The 16,363-nt window shown below is 37.4% G+C and overlaps 1 protein-coding gene across 8 annotated transcripts in view; it reads left to right on the top strand.

Annotated features, from left to right (window-relative positions):
• The window catches only part of IWS1 (interacts with SUPT6H, CTD assembly factor 1), a 49,847-nt gene that overhangs the window by 7,190 nt on the left and 26,294 nt on the right, over positions 1–16,363 (top strand). For 4 of the 8 annotated variants that reach the window (XM_020886345.2, XM_020886342.2, XM_070463947.1 and 1 more), the window contains exons 3-5: positions 12,675–13,824; positions 14,840–15,029; positions 15,584–15,641. In XM_020886345.2, coding sequence (XP_020742004.2) covers positions 12,675–13,824; positions 14,840–15,029; positions 15,584–15,641 — 1,398 coding nt within the window. Of the gene's footprint in view, positions 1–12,674; positions 13,825–14,836; positions 15,030–15,583; positions 15,642–16,363 lie in introns of all 8 variants that reach the window. The other 4 variants (XM_020886340.2, XM_020886341.2, XM_070463943.1 and 1 more) reach the window with 1 other exon arrangement.

Genomic DNA, 16,363 nt, shown 5'->3' with positions numbered 1-16,363 from the left:
AATCTTTTTGTTTTGTTGATAGTTTCCTTTGCTGTGCAAAAGCTTTTTAGTTTGATGTAGTCCCATTTGTTTATTTTTGTTTTTGTTTCCCTTGCCTGAGGAGATGTGTCCAAAAAAATACTGCTAAGACTGGCGTCAGGAGTGCACTATATATGTTTTCTTCTAGGAGTTTTGTGGATTTAGGTTTTACATTTAAGTTTTTAATCCATTTTTAGAGTATTACTGTATATGGTGTGAAAGTAATCCAGTTTGATTCTTTTGCATGTAGCTGTTCAGTTTTCCCAACACCATTCATTGAAGAGACTGTTCTTTCTCACTGTATGTTCTTGACCCCTTTGTTGTAGATTACTTGACCATAGGTGCTTTGGTTAATTTCTGGGCTCTCTATTCTGTTGTGTCGATCTGTGTGTCTGTTTTTTATGCCAGTACCATACTGTTCTGACTGTTGTAGCATTATAATATAGTTTGAGATCAGAGCATATGATATCTCCAGCTTTATTCTTTCTCAGGGTTTTGACTATTCAGGTTCTTTTGTGGTTTATTTTAGGATTATTTTTTCCTAGTTATGTTAAAAATGACATTGCAGTTTTGAAAGGGATTGCATTGAACCTGTAGCTTGCTTTGGGTAATATGGTCATTTTAACTATCAATTTTTCCAATCCGTGAGCATGGATTAGCTTTCTTTTTATTTGTGTCCTCAGTTTCTTTCATCAGTGTCATAGTTTACAGTGTACTCTCCTTGTTGGTTGAATTTATTCCTAGATTTTTCATTCTTTTGGATGCAGTTATAAATGGGATTGCTTTCTTAATCTTTTCTGTTTTATAGTTCATTTTTAATGTAAAGAAATGCAACAGATTTTTTGTTTGTTGATTTGTACCATGCAACTTTACCAAATTCACTGATTAGTTCTAGCAGTTTTCTGGTGAGTCGTTAGGGTTCTCTTTACGTATTATGTCATCTGCAAATAATGACACTGTTGCTTCTTTCTGTTTTGGATGCCTTTTATTTCTTTTTCTTGCCCAGTTACTAAGACTTCCCAATACAGCGTTGTGTAATAGTGGTGAGGGATGGCATTTTTGTCTTTTCCTGATCTTAGAGGAAAAACTTACAGCTTTGCACCATTGAGTGTGATGTTGGCTGTGGGCTTGTCACATGGTCTTATTATGTTGAGATACATTCTCTGTTTACCCAGTTTGTTGAGACTTTTTGTCGTTAATCGATGTAAAATTTTGTCTCCTTTTTTTTCTTTTTCTGCAGCCATTGAGATGATCATGTGATTTTTAGTTTTCACTTTGTTAATATTGTGTGTCACATTAATTTGTGGATATTGAGCCATCCTTGCATCCATGGAAAAAATCCCATTTGATCATAGTGTATGATTGTTTTAATGTCTTGCTGAATTTAGTTTGCTAATAATTTTTTGAGAATTTTCACATGTATGTTCATCAGGGATATTGGCCTGTAATTTTCTTTTCTTGTGTCCTTGTCTGGTTTTGGTATCAGGGTAATGCTGGTTTCATAAAATGATTTTGGAAATGTTCCCTCCTCTTCATTTGGCACCATTTGAGAAGGACTGGTATTAATTCCTCTAAATGTCTGGTAGAATTCATCAGTGAAGCCATCTGATCCTGAACTTTCCCATGTTGGGAAATTTTTCGTTACTGACTCAGTCTCTTCATGGTAATCCATCTGTTTAGATTTTCTATTTCTTCTTGATTCAGTCTTAGTTTGAATGTGTCTAGGAATTTGTTTCTTATAGATTGTTCAATTTCTTGGCATACAGTTCTTTAGTTTTTATGATCCTTTGTATTTGTGTGGTGTCAATTGTAGTGTTGACACCTTTTCTTTCCTTTATAGTTTAACTTCTTTCCATCCTCTTTTTTTTCCCCCTTGGTAAGTCTGGCTAAAAGTTTGTCTATTTATCTTTTTAAAAAACAAGTCTTAATTTTATTGATCTTTCTGTTGTCTTTTTAGTCTGTATTTCATTTATCTTTGCTCTAATCTTTCTTCTTTTCTTCTAATAACTTTGGGCTTAGTTTATTCTTTTTTTCCAGTTCCTTGAGGTGTAAAGTTGTTATTTAAGCTATTTCTTTTTGCTTAATATAGGCATCTATTGTTGTAACCTTCCTTCTTAGAACTACTCTACTGTTTTCCATAAGTTTTGGCATATTGTATTTCCATTTTCATTTGTCTCAAAGATATTTTTTGATTTCTGCTTTGGCTCACTGGTTGTTCAGTAACATGATGTTTGATCTCCACATATTTGTGAAATTTTCTATTTTCTTCTCATAATTGATTGCTACTTTCATACCATTGTGGTCAGAAAAGATGTTTAGCATGATTTCAGTCTTCTTGAATTCATTAGGACTGATTTTGTGGCTTAACATCTGATCTATACTGGAGTTTATTCTATGTACACTTGAGAAAAATGTGTACGCTGCTTCTATTGAGTGAAATGTTCTATAAATGTCTCTTCAGTGCATTTGGTCTAACATGTGGTTTAAACCCAGTACTTCCTTATTGATTTTCTCTCTGATCTGTCCATTATTGAAAGTGAGAGGTTGAAGTTCCCTACAATTATTGCATTGATATCTTATTTCTTCATTCAGGTCTATTAATATTTAGGTGCTGTGATGTTGGGTGCATAAATATTTACAAATGTTAAATTATCTTATTGGAGTAACTCTTTTATCATTATATACTGATTTCCTTTGTATCATATTATAGTTTTTGCTAAAAGTCTATTTTCTCTTATTATAAATATAGCTAATATAGCTACCTTTGCTTTCATTTGGTTTCCGTTTGCATGGAATATCTTTTTCCATCTCTTTTTTTCCTCAGCCTGCATGTGTCCTAAAACCTTAAGTGTCTCTTGTAGACAGCACATAGCTCAGTTTGTTTTTTTCCCATCCATTCAGCCACTCTGTCTTTTGGTTGGAGAATTGAGTCCATTTACCTTTAAAGTAAATATTGATAGTTAGGGGCTTATTATTGCAATTTTGTTCATTGTTCTCTTACTGTTTTGTCATTCCTTTTTCCTTTCTCCTGCTCTCTTCCTTTGTGGTTTGGTGATTTTCTGTAGTAGTATGCTAAGATTACTTACACCTTTTTGCTTTGTGGCTTACCGTGAGGCTTATGTAAAATATCTTATACCAGTCTCTTTTAAGCTGATAACTTCAAGTACATGCTAAAGTTTTTCCTTAATGTAATACAACTTTGTTCCCATCCACCTTCTTTACTCTGTCATTGGAAAATGCACATTATATTCTTATATATTGCAGGTTCAGCAATACAATATATACATATCTATGCACTGTTGTTTCAATCAGTTACATCAAGAAAGGAAAAAATACAGATTTTATAATCACACAGTTACCTTTACTGGTGGTTATTATTTTTTTCATGTGGATTCACTGAGGTCAGTTGCTTTCAGCCTGAAGAACTTCATTTAGCAGTTGTATGGTAGGTCTGCTATACAGATTCTTTCCTCTTTTGGTCATCTGGAAAAGTTTTCTTTTCTTTTTCTTTTTGGTGTTAACTTGTTTTTGAAAGATACTCAGTTTTTCTTTGAGCTCTTTGAATATGTTATCCCACTGCTTTCTGGCCTCCATTGTCTCCATTGAGGAGTCAGTTGTTAATCTTATTGTGTTATTTTAAGTGATCAAATTTGTTTCTATATATATTGTGTACTTGATATAATATTGTCATCATGCCTTTATTTAAGCATGTTTACAGATGGCCACTTTGAAGTCTTTTTTGATAAATCTGGTATCTGGTTGCTGTCACAGGCAGTTTCTGTTGTCTGCTTTTTTCCTGGTTATGGGTCAACTTCCCAGTTTCTTTGCATGCCTTTTCATTTATTGTTGGAAACTGGATGTTTTGAATTGTTTAATGACTGGCTGGATTATTTTTTCTCACCCACAGCTTTAAATCTCTGATGTTGCATCTTCAGATGTGCAATTTGGGACATGCTGACTGTCACATGGGATGATAGTAGTATTAATAGGGCTCTTTTTTCCCTTTTTCTGTGACCATCATCATCTGTTAAAACTCCAGTAATGGCTCTGTTTTTTTCAGCATTGCCCTATGGCACAAATTGCTCAACAAGTTAGTCTGGCTCCTCCCAGCTATATTATTATCTGCTTATCTCCTGCAAACTAGCTGGCCTGCAGTTTATATTTTGAATCTCCTCCTAAGTGCATTTCACCACAACTTCCAGTGGAAGTGCTTTAGCCTGAACTTCCCCAAGCTTGGCTACAGATGCAGTTGGTTTCTTTGGGGAAAAATTAGAAGCTATCTGGTTTACTGCCTGCTTTTTATTATTTATGTATTTATTTGGCTGTGGTGGGTCTTCGTCTCTGCATGCAGGCTTTCTCTAGTTGGGGCAAGTGGTGGCTACTCTCTAGTTGCAATGCATGGACTTCTCATTGTGGTGGCTTGCATCTCGTTGCAGAGCATGGGCTCTAGGCACACAGGCTTAGTAGTTGTGTCGGGCTTAGTTGTCCCACAGCATGTGGAATCTTCCCAGACCAGGAATCAAACCTGTGTCCCCTGCATTGGTGTGCCAATTCTTAAACCCCTGGACCACCAGAGAAGTCCTACTGCCTGTTTTTTCCCCAAGCAAAATCTCTGAGCCAGGGATCTGGAGTTTGGGGAGGGAAAGGGCGATGGCAAGTTTCTCTCTGAGTGACATCCCAGTTCTAGAAGCTGAACTCTCAGGGTGGGGTGGGAATTGGATAGCAACCTGAAGTGCTCCTGGCTTGCCTTTCTGGCATGGAACCACTGCGGCACAAATGTGGGCAAAGGTGTTGAGGGCTCTGGTATTCTTAGTGTGCTCTACCCCCAGTAGAGCCTTCTTCCTGTGATTGAGAGCCACCAGTTTCAGCTGCACTTGCTGGGAACTTACCTACAGCAACAGGTAGCTGGAGGCAAAATGAGAAGCACTGGCATCATGCTTCTCCTGGGAAGAAGCCCCATCCTCGGGAGCTAGAGGAAGAGAGGACCCTGTTTTTGACTGCAGCAGCCTGGAGTAGAATCATTTTCTTGCTGATCTCTGAGGGTGGAAGTAAGGAGTAGTATTGGTTCAAATACCAGATGTTTTTGCCTTTCTTACCAAATTTTTGTAGACCTTCTTGGATAGATGCTTCTTTATTTTCTCTTTGTCTTTAGTACCATTTCCAGAGGCTTTGAATGGTTGTTTTTATTTTTTTTATTTACACTTAAAGGTATGTCTTTTTATTTCCTCTCAAATTTTCTTTTTTTGGCCACACCCAATGGCATACAGGATATTAGTTCCCTGCCCAGGGATCAAACCCTCACCTACTGCAGTGGAAGTGCTGAGTCTTAACTACTGGACCCCCAGGGAAGTCCTTGAATGGTTGTTTTTAAATACTTCTAACCAGTTTCACTGTAGAGTGGGTCAGCAGAGCTTTTCATTTTCATACCAGAAGTTTTCACTTCGCTTCATTTTTCTCCCTCTTTACTAGGTGGTTGAAGCTATGTTTCCCGGTTCACATTCCAGAAGAAGCCAGGATGCTTTACTTGTTACTCTATTAACACAGTCTCTACTGGGTCCTTTGGCTCTTTCATCTCATTGGTTCTCCTGCCTGTGTGTGGGTTTGGCCTCCCCTGCACGGAGAGCTGCCCAGTGCTAAACATACATGATGATTAGTAATGTTATTAGTAATTAGATAATTAGTAATTAGATGATTCTGAGTAAGCCAGCTGTTGGCATTTAGAGGCAGTCCTTTATATTGCAGGATATTTAGTATCTTGGTTCCAAAGCATTAAATAAAATGGTAGTAACATATGCTCTCCAGTCATTGCCAACCAAAGGGCCTTTGCATTCACAAATGCCTCCTTAGGGGAAGACTCAGAACCACCCTCAGGTTGAGAACACTGAAATGGACAAATGAGGTGTAGAAAACATAAGAAAGGAAGCAATAAGTATCCAACAAAATGAAAGTGAAAGTGAAGTCGCTCAGTCCTGTCAGACTCTTTGCGACCCCATGGACTGTAGCCCACCAGTTAGTTAATTAAAATATAAAGAGAACATTTCTAAGAATGGCAGTGCAACCATTAAAGTTGTTTCCAAAAAAATATTTTGTGAAATGGGAGAAGTCAGTGTGATTCTAGATCCTTATTTACTGTTTCATTAAAGTAAATTCACACAGAGAAGAGATTGGGAGGAAATTCCTTGTAAAAAATGTGAATAATGGTGATCTTTGGGTTGTGCTGTTAAAGGTGATTTTAATATACTTTTCTGTGTTTGCACATTAATATTTGAAATCAAAGGACAATAGCTAGAATAACGGTCCCATCATTTTATATAGTTACCTGTTTTTATTAGCATGCATCAAATAACTAAATATATTTAAAAATCACATAAAGGGCACATACAAAGGACTGTAGGAGGATGGGAGGGTGGGCTAAGTAGACTCTGAGGAATGACTAACATTACCAGATGGAGAAGCCAGTTAGAAATGATGGTGATAATCCTAGCTGGAGAGAACCGCAGGTTCAAAGGCCTAGAACTGAGAAGGACTTGTGTTTCAGGAGTGAGTATCATGGCTGGAAAGTAGGTTTACTCCTAGGTGTTTTATTCTTTTTGATGCAGTGGTAAATAGAGTCACTGCTTGAGGTTTCTCTTTCTGATCTTTCGTTCTTATGTATAGAAATGCAACAGATTTTCTGTGTATTAATTTTGTAACCTGCAACTTTACCAAATTCATTGATGAGTTCTAGTAGTTTTCTGGTAGCATCTTTAGAATCTTCTATGTATGTCATCATCTGCAAACAGTGACAGTTTAACTTCTTTATAAACACAATTTTTAAAGTAATTTGAGCATGAATGCACCCTAGTTATAACTAGTTGCCAGTTCTAATTTTTGTTGTTTTATTTGAATATTCTCTTGAGCAGCATGAAATTAGTTGTGGATTGTGATCAGCTGGCTTTTGTTCCACAGAAAATATATGGAAAGTAATGTGTATTTTAGAATTCAGTTTATGGGTTTTATCTACATAGAAAAGTACTGTTCCCCTCTAGAATGTCTCACAGGAAAAAATAGTGTATGGGGCTATTGAGAAAGAGGTTGTTTGAAAATGGTGCCTGGCTTCTCCTTTTTTGCTGACTGTAGGCAGAAGCTAGTGGGCACAAGTATCCATCTTTGGTTGAAGTTGGTGACAGCCCCATTAGCCCCAGCTTTGCTTTGCATTGAGAAGAGATAGCAGTCTGCAATCATTTGGGTCTTTCCACAGAAAGGTTGTGCTAATATAAGGAAAGCATTCCTATGAGGAGTACATTGAAGCCAGTATAAGATTCTTTTTAGACATTGCTCTCCTTGTTTACCCTATTTGTTAGCACTTCTTTCAATTCCATTTGCATATCCTTTCTTTGTGTTAGGTTTCAGCCTTTATCTTTGATTGTACCAAATTAAAGAGAAAAACATATTTTGCTTTGGTTCTTTTTTGTTAAGTATTATCTTGTGGGGTTTGTTTTATTTGTATACTGAAGGTAAAAGATAGGTTTTGGGTTACTTTTCTTAAATGGTCTCATCTTAAGGTCATTTGTTCATTCATATTATGAAGATAAATGTAAAAAAATCACCTTTGAGTGAGGTAGATGCACAGGATGCTCCGGTGACATGAAAGGAGGAATGACTGACCAGCTCAGCCTGCACAGATGATATATTTGAGCTCTGTCTTCAAGGGTGAATGTCTTATAATTAATAATTAATATTTTGTTATGGATGATTAGCAACAATAATTAATATTTGGTTATGGATGATTAGCAACATATAGTGAGTGCTCACAGGCACATGCTAATTGCTTTACATGCATTTGGTCCTCTGAATAGACTGACCTCTAAGTTATAAATACTATTTCTGACTCTGTCAGATTGAGGATTTTGGGAAATTAAGATAATTTCCCTAAATTTTACAGTAGAAGATGACCATGAGCCTAGATGGCCTAGATCTTAATAGACTCTAAAGTCCACATTGTGAACTGTCACATTATATTGCACAAAATCCATTCTACCTAAGAGAGAAGGATGAAAGAGGCTTCAGGAGGAGGGTATTTTTACCTTGTGTTGAGATATGAAAAGGACAAGGTGAGGTGAAAACATGGAGTAATGTAGTGAAGTCTATAGTTCCATGTGTCTGCAGTAAAATTTTATTTTATTTATTTTTTTTTTTGCAGTAAAATTTTAATGTGTAGTTAGAGTCACTTGGATTAGATGTCAAAATGCAGATTCTTTGACCCCTTCCCCAGATTTACTGTCTAAATACCTGAGGATGAGAAGCACACAAATCTGTGTTTTCACCAAAGCTTCCCAGGTGATTCTTAATGCAAGAGTTTGGGAACTGCTGGTGCAATACATAGAGTTGATGCTGGTGAAAGGGCAGAAGCGAGTCTGGAGAGGTAGGTGGGAGTTTGCTTCATCATTATAAACTTTTTATTTTTATTTATTTATTTATTTGTTTTTGACTGTGCTGGGTCTTCGTTGCTACATGGACTTTTCTCTAGTTGTGGCCAGCAGGGGCTGATTTCTAGTTGTGGTGTGCAGGCTTCTTATCGCACTGACTTCTCTTGTGGAGTACGGGCTCTGGGGGCTGCTGGCTTCAGTAACTGTGGCTCCCAGGCTTTAGAGCAGAGACTCAGTAGTTGTACACAGGCTTAGTTGCTCCAAGGCATGTGGAATCCTCCCAGACCAGGGATCAAACCTGTCTCCTGCATTGGCAGGCAGATTCTTTACCATTGAGTCACCAGGAAAGTCCCATCATTATAAACTCCTAAACTTTGTGTAGACATTTTCTTTTTCTAGTACCCAGAAGAAGTGTTTTTGTTTTTGACTGATTCTTAGATCAACCAGCTTTTGACAAAAGACACTCAGGTATATATCTTCATTTTATTATGTGTGTGATTGCTGTAAAGCTGGAGTTTCACAAAGTCAAAAGCCTTGCAGCCCTTCGGGAGTTACACTGGATTAACAGCATTGTGTAATAAAAACTGGATTTCTCAGATCCTTCCTTATATTCTTACAGTGATATGTATTGTCAAAGCTCCACGATGAGGATTTAAAATTTATCTTCTTGAACTAAGATCCAGTGAAATATGTTTTGGAAAATGTTCCTGTAAATACTTCCTCATGGAATTTACTATGTGACTTGGTGTTAAATGTTTTACCAATTTATGATGAAGGGTTAGTTTGCAAGTTCAACTGTTTTGAGTTTAATTCTTTTAATTAATAAGGAGGAAACAGTTGTCCTCAGTTTTTTTCTGGTTCTTTTCAAGGACTTCTACTTGACATACTTCTTTGAAATTTACAAATTGATACTTGCTTTATATCATTTTAATTAATTATTTTTAATTTAGAATGTTAATTATCTCTGCATATTGTGGCACTGGTCGTTGAGGAATCTGTTACCATTTACTGAGATGAACAACCAGGTCATTCATTATGGGTAACCAGTAGTTGTTTATAACTACAGTGTAAATGATTTTAAGAGCAGGATATGAGGTGTTATAGACATGTCTAAAGCATCTAAGGACTGTCAGAGAGCTCAGTTTCTCTGAGAGTTAAAATTGGGGATTCTTTTTATATTAAGAAATAGTGTTTAAATGGCGCTTGTGTGCACTGAGTTGCTCAGTCATGTCTGACTCTTTGCGACTCTATGGACTGTAGCCCATTAGGCTCCTCTGTCAGTGGGATTCTCCAGGCAAGAACACTGGAGTAGGTTGCCATTTCCTGTTCCAGGGGATCTTCCAGACCCAGGGATTGAACCGTGTCTCTGTGTCTCCTGCATTGGCAGGTGGATTCTTTACCACTGTGCCACCTGGGAATCCCACTGTTTATTTGTTGATATCAAATATGACTTTTAAAAAGCACTTTTTTGGGGTTTTTTTTTAACTTTACAATTTAATTGCTGAAACCAGTCTAAAGTTTTTCTAATATTGTTTTGCTAACTTCTAAGTTTTACCATATAATTTCTAATATACTTTTCCCAAGACTTACAATGTATTCATCCAAGTACATTGTCTAACTTGAGTCTATCAATCAGTACTTTCTTACCGCAGTGATTTCCCGCTTTTCCTCCATTGTGCCACACCTGATGGGTAGATACTCAGGTTCTTATAAATCTCCTCAAAAATTGATGAGAATTCATAAGTTTCACAGTTGTTATTACATGTCATGTCCTTGGTTGGGAAGTCAAGGGTAAAGTGTAATAGATCCGTTTTGGAATGACTGCTCAGTTCATGGCATCTTTTCTTTCTTTGGGAGTGTCTCCCAGCGCTGCGCCTCTGCTTATCTATAACCCGTTGAGCCACAGAGTCAGGACATCCTCTATTGCCATGACCTGTTAGATCATGTCTTCTGGGAACTTAAAATTGAGGTCCAAGGCACCAAAATTTATCAATGCTGAGAGCTAAGTCTCTAGTGACAGGCCCTTGAGTTTCCTTTCTGAGCTCTCTGAACTGCCCTGGTTCCTACCCTTCTAGAGCTTTTAACCATTCATCCCGCTATGATTCTGGAAAGATTGTTCTGGAGTTAGCCTGAAATGATTTGTGTTGTTTGCAGCTGAAATAAATTGAGTCATAAGAGCATGTTGTTAGAGTTACGTCATAAGTATGTTATGGAAAGCATTCCAAAAGGCAGTTAACAATTTTCCCTTTTGCCTCCTGCTTTAGTTACCTCTGCTGGTACCTGTATGTATTGCCTTCCACCCTCAATAATGTAGTTAACTTCTTAACTCTGTCATCACAAATTAATTAAATGCCTGTTGTCTGCACACCTTTTATGGCTTAGTTTCATATAAATCCCTTCCTAGCTTTCAGAATATCACCTTTGTAATAGTGTATATTATACTATTGTTATGATGTATTTGGCCAGCTCACTAGATAATATTTCCTTAAGGTCAGGCACTGAGACACATTCAGCCTTGATTCTTAGCACCTTGTACATAGTAGACCTGAAGCAAATACTTGTTGAGTAATTATTCCTCATTAAATTATTAACATTTAATTCTTATTATTCATTCAACGAATTCTTACTATGATTTTGTGTATACCAGACACCCTTCTGTGCTCTGAAGCACAGAGTGTGCCTTCTCAGTGAAGAAAACAGGCCAAAAAACGCCTGCCTTCTTAGGCGTCACACTCTAGATAGTTAAGTTTTTATCTATATTCTTTTAAAATATAAAAAATTAAATTATGAAGTACAGCCAAAAGTAAGCTTCTAGCAATATATGGAGTACTATATCTTGTATGGTATGAAAAAATTCTGTTATTTCTCCTGTCCTAATTTAATAGATAAATGCCAGTTTTATTGGGGTAACAGGGTGTATGACTGACAAGGAATACAGTGCTATGCTGTGAGTGACCCATGATAATAAAAGAAAAATAGCTTTGGGAAATTCGAAAAGTTTATGATTTTAAAAAATTTCTTGAATAGTGTTATATTTGAATGAATATATTTATAGCAGTTACTATATCTTTGGAACTCTACTGTCAAGATGGCAGTGGAATACAGAGGGAGAAAAGCCCTCAAATTTTTATATTATAAGCTTATTTTATAAACCTTTTATCTTGTCACTGAATTTTCTTGCTACTTAATTATTTCATCGCATGATATGGTGGGCTTATACTTTGTTTCTTTGCTCCTTGAGAGTTGATCTGTGCTAGAGTAAGTCCAGGTAATGTTCGTCATATATTATAAAGAAAAATACTGGCTCAACATATTTTTAAGGAGGAAAACTCAAACACAGAAGTACTTTACTTTTTAAGCCAGAATATTAATTACCGTATTAGTGAGAGTTCAGATACTATAAGGGAAAAAATTCCCCACATTCTAGTTGTTAGTATTTTGATATGTTTAGTTTTATATATTTTTCTCTGCATTTAAAAAAGCACAGCTATAATATACCTGTATCACCTTTGTACCCTAGGGTTTTCAGATTACTTCACGTGATGTTATGTTAGTATCATTAGGTTAGTCAGTGTTTTCCCTAAAACTTAAAAGTTTTTGTGCCAGGGTAACTGGGATGTATGACCAAGACTGCTCTAAACCTCAGTTTTCTTATCATGAAAAACCCTGTTCTGAGTAATGAACCATCAGGAGAGAACCTAACACTTGATATTTGGCTCTGTGAGCTACTTGCTCCCCATTTGTTCAGATTCACTTGGGAAATGTGCTCTATGTACAGTTTGGCTCTTTAAGTAAAGTTTTATAATTCTTTTCTTTAAAATAGCTTTAACCTTATAAAACCAAAGAATGTTCCTTTTTAAAAAAGAACTTGGGTGTATGTTTGCCGGTATTTATTTAAAGAATTTATTTAGGAGCTAGAATTACATGAGAAAGTTAAGGTTTGTTTTTTGTTGCTGTTTTTTAATCTAGCTTTTCAAAATATAACTGTGCTGTAGAGTAGGTATGTGTTACAGATTTCATGAAGTCAGATTGTCTTTCCTCATTTTGATATCGAAACCGTGTTAGCCATTTCACAGATCAGTGGGCTTCTTTTAAAGTGGGGTGTTTCTATATAGGTATAGTACAAGAATTCTACATTTAAGCAGGCATACTCCTACATTTTTTAAAAAATAGCTGAAAAATTGAACATTTTTACTACCAAACTTTTTATTTTTTACTTTGCTAATTTTTTCTCCCTTGATTTTTCAGAATGAACCTAGTGATCGAGAAGATAGCCTCAACAAAAGACATCAGGTGACAGACTCTGACAATGATGACCCCTCAAATCTTAATGCCAGTGACTCTGAAAGTGAGGAACTCCAGAGACAAAAGGACAGTGACTCTGAATCTGAAGAGCATGCAGAGCCTCCTGCCAGTGATTCTGAAAATGAAGATGTCAATCACCATGGGAGTGACTCCGAAAGTGAGGAGACCAGGAAATTACCTGTGAGTGACTCTGAAAATGAGGAACTGCTTAATGGGCATGCAAGTGACTCAGAAAATGAAGATGTTAGGAAGCCTCCTGCCAGTGATTCAGAAGTTGAAGAGCTCCCCAAAAGTCCTGTCACTGACTCGGAAACAGAAGGTGCTCCCAAGCCTCAAGTCAGTGACTCAGAGAGTGAGGAACCTCCAAGGCACCAAGCCAGTGACTCGGAAAATGAAGAGCTCCCTAAACCTCGAATTAGTGATTCTGAAAGTGAGGAGCTTCCCAAGCCTCGGATCAGTGACTCAGAAAGTGAGGAACCTCAGAGGACTCAGGCCAGTGACTCTGAAAACGAGGAGCTTCCCAAACCCCGAATAAGCGATTCGGAAAGTGAGGATCCCCCACGGCACCAAGCCAGTGACTCGGAAAATGAGGAGCTTCCCAAACCCCGAATAAGCGATTCGGAAAGTGAGGATCCCCCACGGCACCAAGCCAGTGACTCGGAAAATGAGGAGCTTCCCAAACCCCGAATAAGTGATTCGGAAAGTGAGGACCCCCCAAGGAACCAGGCCAGTGATTCTGAAAATGAGGAGCTTCCCAAACCCCGAATTAGTGACTCTGAGAGTGAGGAGCCTCAGAAGGGACCTGCCAGTGATTCAGAAACTGAGGATGCCTCCAGACACAAACAGAAACCAGAGTCTGATGAGGACAGTGGTGGGGAGAATAAGGGAGAGGATACAGAAGTGCAGAATGACTCCCTTCCTGCAGATGCCCACGTAGACAGGAAGCGCTTCAACAGTTCCGACAGTGAGGAGGAAGAACCTAAAAGGGCCAAAATTGACAGTGATGAGGATGAAGAAAAAGAAGGGGAGGAGGAGAAAGTAGCAAAGCGAAAAGCAGCTGTGCTTTCTGATAGTGATGATGAAGAGAAAGCATGTAAGGAATTATTTTAGGCTGTTTATCAGTAGTTTTACTTATTGTCTAAACTTATAACTATGAAGCATAGTTCTGGCTTATGGGATCTTAGGTCCCTGACTAGGGATTGAACTCAGGCCCTTGGCAATGAAAGTGCAGCGTCTTAACCACTGTTCACCAGGAAATTCCCTCATTGGCAAGTCTTAATATTAAATTTCCTTTGAATTGTTTTAGCAGTATTTGTTAAGTTCCGACTGCTTCAAGTTGATAAGATAGACTGCATGACAATGGAAATATGAAAGATTTACATGAAAATTTTTTGTTTGTTTTTTACTAGAAAGGGTAATGTTCAAGGAAATAAGTTTACATGAAAACTCAACTGTATCCAGACTTGCCGTGGGTCTCTTTGACAGCTAATGCCCTACATCCCATCCATACAGTGTCTGAGCTCCCACGGGTACCTGTCTTCATTTGTTAAACATCATTGAATGCCAGAAAGTTTGTGAGGTACTCTTATTTAGAGACTCAGTGTCTCCACAGAGTATTCCAGTCTTTACTACTTGATTACTTTTTTATGAAATACCTTCTTGGAAAAGACATTCTCTTATAACCTGACAGTTATTAAAGGAGAAGAGAAGAGAACAACGTATGTGCAGTTTGAAATTCCAGATTGAGCAGTGATGGATAATTGAGGAACGGGGAATCTACAAAAGAATACCCAAGCCTTAAGAGTTCTGCTAATACTAGGCAGCATGGAAGAGACTCTAGTCTTATTTTCTTTGTTCCCCCAAAGGAAAGGTAGTTATTGATGCCCACTTTATTTTGATGAAAAACTTCATCTTTTTGCCTCTTTTTCCTAACATCTTCCTAATTGTAAGATGACTCTTGAGTGAATCTTTAAGTTTTTTTTAATTCTAAACTGTGTGTTATAAGACCTTTGATTTTTGCCACATACTGCCATTTTAGAGCACCTGTTGTACTTAGTAACACAGTGACCATGGTGAATAAGATTAGTGATGGTTTTCTTTTTCAGCAGCAGCAAAGAAGAGTCGTGTTGTCTCTGATGCAGATGACTCTGACAGTGATGTTATGTCGGACAAATCGGGCAAAAGAGAGAAGACGATAGCATCTGACAGTGACGAAGAAGCGGGGAAAGAACTGTCTGATAAGAAAAATGAAGAGAAGGACCTGTTTGGGAGTGACAGTGAGTCAGGGAATGAAGAAGAGTAAGTGACAGTGTAACCTAAACTTCCCAGGGTTCATATAAGGTGGTAGTAAGGAGTGTGTCTTTCAAGTTTTTTAAACTTAACATTAAAATTCTGTGTTGAAGCATAATACAGTATACCCTGCCTAATTGCATGGCTGTGGGAGATGTAGGATTTTAATTCCTCAGTTACTGCTGCATGCTACAGCATGGTTGAGTCTCAGAAATACTATTTAAAGGTGAAAGACGTATAGGGGATGTGTTATCTAATTCCACTTATGTGAAGTGCAAGAACAGGCAAAACTAATCTGATGATAGGTAGAGTGGTGGTTGCCTCTGGGATATTTATATATTGGACTCACTACAAAGGGTCACAAAGGAACTTTCTGGGACATGGAGTTGTTCTATTAAGATAATGGTTACATAAATGTGTGCTTTTGTCAAAACCCATTGAAGTGGACACATGAGACCTACTTGTTTTATTATATGTAAATTATACCCTGGTAGAAAAAGATTTCATGATTCCTATGCAAATGAGAAGAAAACAAATGAAAATTGTTTATATTTCTTTTCTAGAAATCTTATTGCAGACATATTTGGAGAATCTGGTGATGAGGAGGAGGAAGAATTTACAGTAAGTATAAGATGGAAATATTTCCTCTTTATGTTTTTTTTGTTTGTTTTTATGGCAGTGGGTCTCTATTAAGAGATTCCAGTAAGTAAGAACAAACAACTATGATGTATCCAGCAGAATAATGTAGAAAAAAGGTATTCAGAAAGTGAAATGAAAGGGTCTACAAAGGCATAAAAGGAATATAACAGGCAGAATTGTATTAAGGGCAGGAAGGAACACATTAAAGTGCAATGAAAGGCACTTTATAATGCTAAAGATAGAGATTCACAGTAGTTATGGAACTTCTAATTATAGCAATGGCAGGCAATGTAATTTGTCTTTCTGCTAAGGACAACTACAAAAGCTAGACAAAATGTTTCAAAAAGTTGCTCATCATCATAAAAATAGGTAAAACCCAGCAAAAGGTAGAAACCTAAAGAGGTAAGCTCAGCATTTAGAATTGCTTTCTCTGGGCTATTCATGTAGTTAGGCTGAAAGGGTAAGTTTATTTTCAGTTGCCTCAAGGCTCAAGAGACAAAACTTTGAGGTCAGGGCCTGCTGAGGTTAGGTGACCCTGAAAACTCCATGGTCTGGATTGAGATTCCTAAGATTAGGGATGAACTGGAAGTTAAAATAGCCTTTGCTCAGATTTTAGGCCACATTTGAGTCATCTAGCACATGGAGAACCTCAGTCTCAGAAGTTTGATTACAGTGATTAGCCCATTGGCTGGCTCTCAGGAACC

Source organism: Odocoileus virginianus, unplaced genomic scaffold (assembly GCF_023699985.2).
Source record: "Odocoileus virginianus isolate 20LAN1187 ecotype Illinois unplaced genomic scaffold, Ovbor_1.2 Unplaced_Contig_10, whole genome shotgun sequence".
NCBI classification, from domain to species: domain Eukaryota; kingdom Metazoa; phylum Chordata; class Mammalia; order Artiodactyla; family Cervidae; genus Odocoileus; species Odocoileus virginianus.
The sequence above is the reverse complement of the archived record's forward strand: the minus strand, read 5'-3'. Positions and strand labels throughout refer to the sequence as shown.